At 43.9% G+C, this 12,924-nt stretch overlaps 1 protein-coding gene across 3 annotated transcripts in view; it reads right to left on the bottom strand.

Moving 5' to 3' along the window:
• Tpst1 (tyrosylprotein sulfotransferase 1) overlaps positions 1–12,924 on the bottom strand; it is a 112,687-nt gene that overhangs the window by 61,929 nt on the left and 37,834 nt on the right. For all 3 annotated transcript variants that reach the window (XR_003301836.2, XM_026400469.2, XM_026400468.2), the window contains one exon: positions 8,714–9,659. Coding sequence is in view for 2 of the 3 variants with exons in the window: in XM_026400469.2 (XP_026256254.1) it covers positions 8,714–9,558 (845 nt within the window). In the remaining variant the exon portion in view is untranslated. The remainder of the gene's footprint in view (positions 1–8,713; positions 9,660–12,924) is intronic.

Here is a 12,924-nt window from a genome sequence, read left to right as displayed (position 1 = left end):
AAAGATCACGGATCTTCCAAGACCTCCTGACTTGTGCTTTCTCCACAGAGAAATGTCATACTGGCCATCACCCCCTAAGGACAATGCCTGAGGAAAAGGAGAGCCTGCCCTGGTGGAAGTTACCGGTCCTCCCTGATGACCGGATGCAACCACGTGCTTCTGGTAGGACAGGGAACATGACACTTAGAAACACCCTGAAGAGCACTCTGCTCCTGCCAAGGCCTGCCCTCAGAAGCCACCAGCAGGGCTCAGAGGCAGAGTACATGTCCAGCAGGTGGGAGGCCTGGGGGTCCGGCCCACACCACAAATCAACAAGCAACCTGAAAGAAGAAGGCTGCCTACCAACTGCAGCTTTATCAGAGCCTCACCAAGTTAGGGGACAGGAGTGCCTCAAGTCCAGCAGCATCTGTCCCTGAAGGGGGAGGTGCTGGAGAGCTGTCTGTGGAGCACCCAGCTCACCAGGAGGCTGAGCCTCCTCACAGGACTGCAGACTCTCCTTTCCCCAGTACATCAGCTCTGGCTTTCAGGAGAAAACCACAAGGCCTTTCAGGACTTAGAACACAATTCCTTGCATCCTATCAGATCATAATGGGATAAAATTATAAATCAATAGCAAGAAAAATTACAGAAACACTTGGAGACTGAACAACACACTTTTGAATTATGATTGGGTAATAGAAATTGGAAGAGAAAGTGAAAGATTCTTATGAGACTAGTGAGCTGGCACACCAGACACTCTGGGACACTGCGAAGGCCATTGGAGGAGGAGTCACAGCTGTGATTCCTGCACAGAAAAGCCAGAAAGATCCCAAACAGACAAGATGCCTCTCAAGGCCCTGGAGAAAAATGAACCAATTCCAAAGCCAGCAAAAGGAGGGTTTTGGAATAATTAAAATCAGAGCCAAAAATCAATGAAATTGAGAATAAAAAACAAAACAAGGATCAATGAAATAGATTTGGTTCTTTGAAAAGATAAACATGACTGATAAGCCAAAAGAAAGAGAGATAAGACCAAATTAATAAAATTAGAGATGCAAAAGAAGGAAAATAAGGGCTGAGATTGTGGCTCAGCGGTAGAGCGCTCGCCTTGCACGGTCGGGACCCAGGTTGGATCCTCAGCACCACATAAAAATAAAGGCATTGTGTTATATCCATCTACACCTAAAATAAATATAAATATATATATGAAGGAAAATAATCACAGACATAACTGGTATCCAGAGATCATTAGTGCCTGTTTTGAAAATTTACATTCCAATAAATTGGAAAATCTAGAAGAAATAAACAAATTTCTAGACATATATGACCTACCAAAATCAAACCAAAAGGACACAGAAGCCCTACATAGGCCAGTAACAGGCAGTGAAACTGAAGCAGGAATAAAAAGCTCCAGCAAAGAAAAACCCACAGCAGACGGATGCCCAGGGAGCTCCCTGGACCTCTAAGGAGGACTAATGCCACTCCTCCTCAAACTATCCCATGGAACAGTTCCATCTGTGAAGGCAGTCACTCTGAAACCAAAACCAGACAAGAGGTCCCAGGCTGGGGCTCAGTGGCGGAGCGCTTGCTAGAATGTGCGAGGCACTGTTGGATCCTCAACGCCACAGAAAAATAAAAAACAAAGGTGTTGTGTCCATCTGCAACTTAACCAACCAACCAACCAACCAACCAACCAACCAACCAACCAACCAAACAGATAAGGGCATGTCAGGAAAAGAAAACCATAGACCAATATCCCTGGAGGACATGGATGCACAACATACAGACGGTGACAAGCCCACGAAGAGCTACTCTATATCACACGTCATCAGGGAAATGCAAATTAAAACAAGGAGAAACCACCACACACCTATAAAAATAGCCAAAATCCAAACACCAACAAGAGCAAATGCTGACCAGGACCTGGGGGCAAAGGCTTCACCAGGGTGAGTGGGAAACACACAATACAGCTGCTCCTGTAGATGGCGGGGCAGCTGCTTACTAAACATACCCTTACCACAGGATCTGCCAGCCGTCTTCCTTGGAATTGACACACATACACCCCTGAATGGATATTTTAACAATTATTCATAACTGCCAAATTTCAGAAGCATCCAAGATGTCCGTCAGTGGAGGAATGGATAAATAAAATTGAAATGCATAAAGAGATGGAAATCATACAATGCCTCAAAAGAAAAAAAACCCCACCAGGCCATGAAAAGACAAAGAGGAATCTTAAGTGCATATTACTAAGTGAAAAGGCCAAGCTAAAATGCTCCTGCATTTAGGGGAGAGGGTGATCAGGTGAGCACGGAGGGGAGAGGGTGATCAGGTGAGCACAGAGGGGAGAGGGTGATCAGGTGAGCACGGAGGGGAAAGGGTGAGCAGGTGAGCACGGAGGAGAGAGGACAGGTGAGCACAGTGGGAGAGGGTGAGCAGATGAGCACAGAGGGGAGAGGGCGATCTGGTGAGCACACAGGGGTTTTAGCTAGTTAAAACTCTCTGCACAGAACTGCAATTGTGGATACATGTCTGCACACACCTGGCAACACCCACGGAATGCACAATACCACACGTGAACTCTAAGGTAAACTACGAACTTCAGGGATGATGGCGGTACATCACAGGCTCACTGATTTTAAGAAGTGCACCTGTCTGGTCTGAGTTTTGATACCTGTCTCTTGTTCTTACCTCTGCTCTATCTTTTCAGTCTAAACTTATTTGGCTTAAATTTTGCTGTATCCTTTTCTGCTCCAAGAGCAGACAGCCACTCTTCTCTGAACTGTAGCTGTGATTCCTATACTTGTTCTATTGCATTGTTCTTCTTTTCTAGTTTTGCCCTTTGACCTATTTATCCCAGGTCATTTTCTACTATCATAATGAGCTGAACAGCAGAAACACTTCCACACTCCAAGAACTTCCTGAGTTTCCTGATGGAAACAATTAACCACAAGGCATAAGAAGAGGGCACTGTCAATAGACCAAAACTTACTTCTATTTCCTGCATAAATGAATTCAACAAAGCAGTAGGATATAAAATTAACACCCATAAATCAAATGCATTCCTATATATCAGTGAGGAAACAATGGAAAGAGATATTAGGAAAATTATCCCATTCACATCAGCCAAATAAAATATTTGAGAATCAATCTAACAAGACAGGTGGAAAGGCTTCTACAATGAAAGCTACAGAACTCTAAAGAAAGAAATTGAAGAAGACCTCAAAGATGCAAAGACCTCAAATGTTCTTGAATAGGCAGAATTAACATTGTCAAAATGGCCATACAACCAAAAGTGCTATACAGATTTAATGCAATTCTCATTGAGGTTTCCAATTACGTTCTTCATAGAAATAGAAAAAGCAGGGATGGGGTTGTGGCTTACGGGTTGAACACTCGCCTATCACGTGCGAGGCCCTGGGTTCTATCCTTAGCACCATATAAAAATAAATAAATAAAGACATCGTGTCCAACCAAAAAATAAATATTAAAAAAAAATAGAAAAAGCAGTCATGAAAATAATTTGGAAAAATAAGAGGCCCAGAATAGCCAAAGCAATCCTCAGTGAGAAAAGTGAAGCAGGATGCCTCACAATACCAGACCTTAAAGTATACTACAAAGCTATAGTAATAAAAACAGCATAGTACTGGCACCAAAACAGACATGAAAAAGTAGGCCCCGCTCTCCATCCTGTCAACTTAGGAACCAACTTCTTCAATAAGACTCTTAAAGCAAAAAAAGTAAAATCAAGAATCAATAAATGGGGTGGTATCAAATTAAAAAGCTTTACAGCAAAAGAAACAATCAAGAACGTGAAGAGAGAGCCTACAGAATGGGAGAAAATCTTTGCCACCTATTCCTCAAGAACTCAAAAAACTTAACACCAAAATAATAATAATAACAATAATAACCCAATCAATAAATGGGCAAAGGAACTGAAAAGACACTTCACATAAGAAGAAATAGTTAGTCAACAGATGGATGAAAAAATATTCAACATCTCTAGCAATTAGAGAAATGCAAATTAAAACTAAACTGAGATTTCATCTCTCACTCCAGTCAGAATAGCAATTATCAATAATACAAATAACAACAAATGTTGGCAAAGATGTGGGGGAAAGGTACATTCATACATTGCTGATGAGAATGCAAGTTGGTGCAACCACTCTGCAAAGCAGTATGGAGATTTTTCAGAAAACTTGGAATGGAACCAACATTTGACCCAGTTATCCCACTCCTTGGTATACACCCAAAGGACTTAAAAATCAGCATACTATAGTGGACATCAATGTCCATAGCAGCTCAATTCACAATAGCTAAGCTATGGAACAAACCTAGGTGCTCTTTAACAGATGTACGAATAAAATGTGATATATACATACAATGGGATATTACTCAGCCATAAAGAAGAATGGAATTATGGTGTTTGTTGGTAAATGGATAGATCTAGAGAATATCATGGTAAGTGAAAAATGCCAGTCCCAAAAAACCAAAGGCTGAATGTTCTCTCTGATATGCAGATGCTTACTCTCAATGGGGGTTAGGGGGAATGGAGTTTCACCAGATTGGGGGCAGGGGCAGGAATGAGAATGGGAAATATAGTAGAATGAATCGGACATAACTTTTCTATGTTCATATATGAATACACAACCAGTGTAACTCCACATCCTGTTCAACCACAAGAATGGGAAATTATGCTCCATGTTTACATGATATGCCAAAATACATTTTACTGTCATGTGTAACTAAAGAGAACAAGTAAAAAATTTAAAAAAAAGACTCAGGGCTGGGTTGTAGCTCAGTGGTAAAGTGCTTGCCTAGCATGTGTGAGGCACATAAAAAAATAAAATTATTGTAACCATCTACAACTAAAAAAAAAAAAAAAGATAGACCTGTAAGCTGGGCACAGTGGCACACGCCTATAATCTCAGCAGCTCGGGAGGCTGAGGCAGGAGCCAGCCTCAGTAAAATCAAGGTGCTAAGCAACTCAGTAAGACCCCTGTCTCTAAATAAAATACAAAATAGGGCTGGGGATGAGGCTCAGTGGTCAAGTGCCCCCCGAGTGCTGGGACCCAAGGCAGGCTTCACGTGACAGGCAAGTGCTTCACCACTGGGCTTCACCCCCACCTGCTCTGTCTCTGAGACTGGAACTGACCAGAGAAGGAAAAGGCACCACCCTGACTGGAAACAGTGGGGTATCTCCATGCCAGCCCCAGTGGAGGCAAGGCTAACCTTCACAGTTGACAAGCGAAGGCAGGCAGAGCTGTGAGCCTGTCCCACATCAATGTCTTCAACAGCCAGGACCTAGGTTCCTGGGCTACCTGGTGACATCTGCAAACCTTCAGGCTTCCCAAATATTTTTAAGTACTATCATACTACATAACATTAAAACAAGTATTAAGAAACTGATTTTAGGGACTGGGGATGTGGCTCAGGGGGTAGCGTGCTCATCTGGCATGCATGAGGCACTGGGTTCAATCCTCAGCACCACATAAAAATAAAATAAAGATATCGTGCCCACCTAAAGCTAAAAAATAAATTAAAAAAAAAAAAGAAACTGATTTTAAACAATTTTTCCAAAAGAAAGCAATGTTTGTACACAGGAATAGGCACACAAGATGACTGACTCTGAGGTATAAATCGACATAACAATGAACACCAAATATTTACAACTTGGTCCTAAAGAAATAACTGCTTCTGCCCTATCCCTGAATTCGTGGTTTTTCGAGAGTAGGGACTCAGTCTTAAAAGAGGAAGTATGGGATAATTTAGATTCAACTAAAGGTTTGCTCTTGTGCTTTACATTGGAATTCTGGGTAAGATTATTTAAAAAAGAGGTTCATATGCCATTTTTTAATTTTGTTTTTAAATTTACAAAAAACACATGTACCCTATCAGAAAGTTTAAAATTAAAAGGTTCAAGTGCTGGCAAAGATGAGAGACAATTACAGTATAAACACCCACAAATAATACAGTTTAGAAAATCTTAAGGAAGTATATATTTTATAGTATGTGTGTGTGTGTGTGTGTGCACGCGTGCGCATGCAAGCGTGCGTATGTGTCTACAAGCACATAAATATGATCCAATAATTCTCATTGGAATATACTCAAAATGAAAGAAATACACTCAAAAAGAATGCTCATGTTCCACAAAACTAACGTACAAGTACGTTCTTGGCAACTTTATCCTCAATGGCCCCAAACCAGAAACAACTCAAAGTGTCTGTCCATGGAAGAATAGATCAAATGTGGCACACTTTACAGGAATAACAATGGAGCAACCACTGCTATTTACAACTGCATGAATGAATTTCAAACACAACACTGAATAAGAGAAGCCAACCACAAAAAATATGCACAACTGCATGTAAATAAAGTTTAAAAACAAGCAAGACAACCTGTAGAGACTGGGGTGGCACAGGGGCAGCTTTGGGTGGAGGAGCACTGACAGGAAGGAGTAGGCACAGCCTCCTGGATGCTGCTGGGGTTCCCTATTCCTTGGTGTGGGTGGTGAGCATAGGCGTGCACATGAACTAAGCGCTCACCCAGCCGAACACTGAACATCTCACACAGACACCTGCAACGTGGCCAAGGTTCTATGACAAAGCCCAGAGCTCGGCTGGGTCTCCAACCAACAGACTAGATGCCAAGGCTTGTTCCCTGATGAAATTCATTGACTTAAAGGATCTATGGATGGCCTCCATCTGTGTCCCTTAAGCACAGCAGGTACACATGCAGAACGGTCTCTCCCTTCCTATCCCCAGGATTTAACTTCACATATCTCTTCAGTCCCCACTAGGAGAGTCTGGAGGTGTTGTCAGCTTCTTTGCACTGACAAGCAGAACTAGCACCAGAGTCTCCCGGCCAGGGCACACCACAGCCCTTGGTATCAGCAGGGGACGGACTCCAGAACCCTGCAGATGCAAACTGTGTAGATGCTCAAGAGCCTCACACAAATGGAGCAGCATCTGCACAACCTGCTCACATCCTCCCTTATAGCTAACATCACCTCTAGATCACTTTTGAGACCTACAACAGGGCCAATGCTGTATAGACAGCTGTCATGCTGCATGTGTAGGAATGATGACGAGGGGAGTATGTACATCTTCAGTGCAATTTCTTGCAAATACTTTTGATGCATGATTGGCTGAATCCAGAGGCAGAAAGAACCCCAGCTGTACTTACCTAGGAATACAGGTCATTAAAAATCAACTACAGATTATTATCTGGAAAGAACAATAAAGTGCAGTGACAGTGACTAGGACTGTAATTTTCTTTCAATCAATACAAATGATCTCGAGTTGCTGTGATGGTAATGGCTGATAATGTGTAAACCACCAGTAACTGAGAGTGAGGCGCCGGCAGGCAGGTATTCCTCAGAGTCGGTCTGCATGGAAAGGCAGTGCTTACTAGACAAGTCACAGTCGTGGGAAAGTGAGGAGATGCGCTCAGTGGAAGGAATGGCTCACACTGCACACTTCTTTCTCTTTTTTACAGGGATATACATTACTTTGATAAATGAAAAAAGACCAAAATAAATAAATAAATAAAATTTTACCCAAATTCTCTTAAATAAGGAGGCACCACCTGAATTTAACAGTGCTTTCCACTGTCATCTCCTCATTCTCCGCACACAGTTACTGCTCAGGCCACACACCAACTGGTCCACTGCAGCCACCCCTTCATGGAAAGGAGGCAGAGTGCAAGACTGAGCAAGAGGCTTAGTCGCTGTTCTAAGCGCTCGCCCCTAAGGACCTCTGTGTGGATGAAGCTTTCCAACCATGGCGGCTCTTGCCTCCTGGAAACAGCCAGAAGAGGATCGACCACCTGATGACAGGGCGCTGCCTGTGGCAAGGTGCTAGAAAACAGCAGAGCTCAGTGGATCTGGCACATTCTGAATGACAGCTTTGCATCTCAATATGAGCACGTCCCCCTGACCTTTCCATGACTTTGTCTTATCTGTAAAAGGTCGTAGTGCCTTCATTATTGCTATAACTAAAATTTTAAAATGCTTGACATTCCCTAAGTGCTCGCTGACACTGTAGGTGCATTCCCTGTATTACCCTAACTCTACCCAGAAGCCAAACTGACACTTACAAGCACACCTAGAAGTCAGAAGTTACAAGCCAGTAACACTGAACCTGGACTCTGAGGCTGAGGTCAGAGGAAAGGCCCTTCATTGCCTGTTAGCTGGTTGGCATCCAGCACACAGACACAAAGGACCATGATACTATAAACACACAGAGATTACATGGACAGAAGGGTATCTAATAAGCTGACAGAGAACTAATGAAAAGAAAACTCCGCATCCAAACTACCCCTGTTCCAGAAAGGTCTAAACTTTATGTATAAAAAAACTACATCCATGCCCACACATGCACCCACATGTAACCCCACACCCACACACACATGTGCAACCCATACCCACATGTGCACATACTCTCACACGCACACACACCTACACACACTCACACCCATATGTGCACTCTCACATGCACACACACCCCCCACACATGCTCACACCCACATCCACACATGCACACACCCACAAACATGCACATATGCACACACATCTGTGCGCAACCCTCCTACAAACACACGCACATATGCACACACACCCACAAACACGCACACATGCGCACTCCCACATCTGTACACACACACCCACGCACACACACACACAAACTCATCAGGGGGACACGGGGTGAGAAGGAAGAGTGTGCCCTGGACTCACTTTGACAGCGACACTCCCCCGGCCTTCCCGATCATCTCCTCATGGTGCAGCACTGAGTAGTTCCATGGGACGTGGAGAAACTTCAACAGGGTCCTCATCCACCGCTCAGGATGGAGGACGAGCTGCTCGTAGTGGACCAACATGCACTTTTTGTAACCGACCTCCATGCACTGGTTGTACATCGTCTCTATGGCACGATTCCACTTGGCCAAACAGTCCCTGTAGCTGTTCAGGTCAAACCCAGCTATAGTAACTTTCCGAGAAATCATTGAATGCACTGATGCCCGGCCATCTCGAACCATCAGGAGAAATTTGGCATTGGGGAACAACCTGGCAAGGTAAGTTAAGGATTTCAGGGCAAAGGGATCTTTGTTACATAAGTACGGAGCTGGCTCCCCATGCTTCACGATGATTTCTAGTAAGAAGGCTTGCATGGCAGAGTCCAGCACTTCATCAGTGACACCAGCTTCGTCCAAGCGGATCTTCTCTTTACTGGACCGCGACCACATCTGCTTCAGGGCCAAGATCCGAGGAATGACCCTGGTCTCCTCTCCACAGCGAATGTCAGGGTGTGCGTCCAGCATGGCCCTCATGAGTGTGGTCCCACTCCGAGGCACACCACCAATGAATATCAAAGGCATATCTTTGTGATAGGCAAAGGTTTTATTGGCTTTAGGGTCCAGGCTGGTTCGCACGGTGGCTTTTGTGCTCTCCAATTTGGCTGGCTGGCTACGTTCCTCTATTCGGTGGTGGCATTCCATGGCATGCTGGCCCAAGTAAAATACTGTCACAGAACTGATCACCAGGCACGCCAATAGTAAATTCTGCTTCAGTTTTCCAACCATCTTGATGTGGTTATCTTGTTATTAAACAAATACTTTGCTCAAAATGATTTTCAAAAAAAGTTCAGGCCATGGAGATTGTACTTCAGAAAGATGATTAATATCTGGTAAGACAAGGAAAAAGTTTATTTATCATCACATTATTTGATTGTTTACAAACAGTCTCCAGCTACCAACCACTGAGTTCTAGGTGTGAAGAAGCCGAAGCAGCCCTGGCATTCTCAGAACACAGTAAACACAAAAGTGAGCAGGAACTCCTCGCTGGGCTTCACTCAGTGGTCCAGCACTTGCCCAGCATGCATGAGGCCCTTTTTTGATCCTCAAAACAACATGGGTGAATAAATAAATTATCAGAAACAGCTTTTCTTAATGGAACAGGTCTGACATGCCAGCAGTAAATTCTGCTTCAGAACGCCTACATAGCAGGCATTGGATGGGAGAAAAAATAAAAGCATCTGCACCAAGGAGTCAAGCAAGTATTGAAGACACCCAAGCATGCCTGGCATCTGACCCAAGGCTGACCACCTGCACTCAGGTTTGCTTCATCCCCAAATAATCACCATCTCCACATTCCAGTATGATGAGAAACTACTACAAAAGAAGTATGAATGTAGCTTCCAAATCCTCAGCAGAGATTCAGTGTTCATTCAGGCAATGCAAACCAGAAGTTCACGTCTGACCAGGACAGACCGTGAGAAGGAGGGCAGTGTAGGAGCTTTGCTCTCAGAAGACAAAGTCTTCAAACAGATACGCAAACAGTGACAATAAAATGTGATCAGCACTCAAAGAAATGCAGAGGGATAAGGCAGCAATAGGAAAAGGGGCACACAGGCCAACTGAAAAGGCTGTGCAGGCTGAGGAACTCCAGGCAGATCCCGAGGGCTTGACAGGACACAACCCCTTAAGGAGAGCTAGTGTTCACATGCTTGCTGGCACACAGGCCTGTGACTGAGCCCTGGAGGAAGAGGGGAGGTTTGGACGCAGGGCACTCCAAAGCTGCAGGTGCCTCGCGGTCAAATATGTACACAGCTGGAACTGCCAGTCCAGTGGGAGCAAGGGTCCACCCTGAGAAGCAGACAGCAATCAGACCACACTCGCACTAAGACAAGGACCTGCATCTTCAGAGGACAGCATGATGTTAGTTCCACGTGTCAACCTGGCCAGGCCACGGTGAGCATCTGTTTGGTCAAACACCAACACAAATGTTGTTGGAAGAATTTTCAGATGTGACTAACATTTAAATTGACAGATTCTGAGTCAAGTAGGTCACTCTCCACAACACAGGAAGGCCTTAACTGTTAAAGGCTTTAAGAGACAAATTTTTCCAAAAAAGTAGAAAATCCCCAAACAGCACAGAACCACTGCCGGAGCTTCCAGACTGCTATACCTATCAGACTGCCCTGTGGATTGCAGACCTGCCAGCCCCATGACAGCATCAGCAGATTCCTTAAAATCCATCTCTTCTGGGCTGGGGATGTGGCGCAGAGGTAGAGCACTTGCCTATCATGCATGAGGTACTGGGTTCAATCCTCAGCACCACACACACACAAAAAATAAAGATATTGTGTCCACCTATAAATAAAAACAAAATACCTAAAACAAACAAACAAAAAACCATCTATTCTGTCCGTGTCTGCATCCCCCCACAGATTTTCTTAGTTCTACTTCTCTGACCCTGACTAATACAGTAAGTGTAACTGGGGAAATGACTACACTAGAAAAAGAATACACTCTGAGGGGAGCACTTCCAGCAATTCTTCTACCCAAACCAAGGGAAAAGCTGGATGAGACTTATCCAGAAACAAAACAAAAACAAAAAAATCCCCACAAACAAAAAACAAAATATTTGGTGCTCTGGAAATCAATCAAAGGGTACAACAACCTAAAAAACATTTATGTTTGAACTGAGAATGCTGGGTAAAGCTCCTTGCTGCTCAGTAGACACAAGAGGCTCTGCAGAGCAGGGCAGGCAAGGCAAGCCAGGAGGAGCGGCCGCTTTACTGCTAGAGTGGGTGCCGCATTCGGAGTGGTAAGTAACACACATGCTCAGGTGCACCGTCACATAAGTGGTGGACCAGGTGGTCGGTGAGCAAGAGGGTGGCACTGTGGCAGGCTGAGGCTCAGCCACGGTCAGGGCAGGTGGGTCAACCCAAGCCTGCGTGTGGACATCAAGGGAGACAGGACGCTGCCGAAGCACAAACCAGGGCCATGTGCATGGCTGCTCCTGCCCCACACGCTGCTACTGACAGGGGACCAAAGCCTGGCTGCTGGAGATGCTCGGGTCCACATCCATTCTTATTTCCTTTAAAAACTGCAGCTTCTGGGGTGGGTTTGTGGCTCAGTGGCAGAGCACTTGCCTAGCATGTGTGACGCACTGGGTTTGATCCTCAGCACCACATAAATACAAATAAATAAATAATGGTCCATTGGCAACAACAACAAAAAAAATTAAAGTAATATAATTCTTTAAAATGCAGCTTCTGGACCCCACACCAGTGTCACAGTTTTAACAATTTAATTTGGAATCCAGTGCTGTTGGATTCATCACAGAGCTTGGGGGAAATATTTCGTGATAGTATTTTTTTAGCCTCACAGCATTATAAATTTTCAGCAAATGTTCGATAAATTGGTTCAAGCCCACGGAGCCACATGGAAAGCAGGCGACCCCAGAAAGCCACACACGGAGATGAAAGCAATCACACAGTGTGTGTATGTGTGTGTGTCCATTACACACCTTACTTAACAGCTGTTTACATATAAACAACTGCAAAAACTGTATCTGTGTGTACATGAGCAGTCACTTTGCATGCATCTATACAAACATCCACACGAGGCAGATTTACAGACAGAGTGCAGAAGCAAGGACTTAACTGCAAACAGGCACAAAGGGACACTTTGTAAGAACTGGAATATTCTAAAAGCAGGATATTATCACAGTTACACAACTCTATGAAACCTAAAAATCATGGAACTGTACTCTCACAATGGATGAGTTTTGTGGTATATAAACCTGCATCTCAATATAGCTGTCTTTTAAAAAAAGAACACATTAATAGAAAAACATTTTAACACTCTCAGTAGCACACATCAACCAAGATCTGGTTTTTGTTTATGCAAGTATTCAAACCATCTGAGAGATGTCCATGCACATATTATTATGCCAAGCATAAAGCTTCAACAAAGAACCACAAATAGGTGGAGTTTAAAAGACTGGCTTAATTAAGAAAAAACTGCAAAGGAGGAAGCATTAATTAAGATAAGCACTGAAATGTCTACAAAGAAAACTTCCATGACATGGAAATACAATTAAAGTGCTTTCCCAGTATTCAATTTAAAACGAAATATGTGGGAAGAAAAGAGAATGGCAAA

This window comes from Urocitellus parryii, chromosome 9 (assembly GCF_045843805.1).
Source record: "Urocitellus parryii isolate mUroPar1 chromosome 9, mUroPar1.hap1, whole genome shotgun sequence".
NCBI classification, from domain to species: domain Eukaryota; kingdom Metazoa; phylum Chordata; class Mammalia; order Rodentia; family Sciuridae; genus Urocitellus; species Urocitellus parryii.
This window is presented reverse-complemented; position numbering and strand designations above follow the sequence as displayed.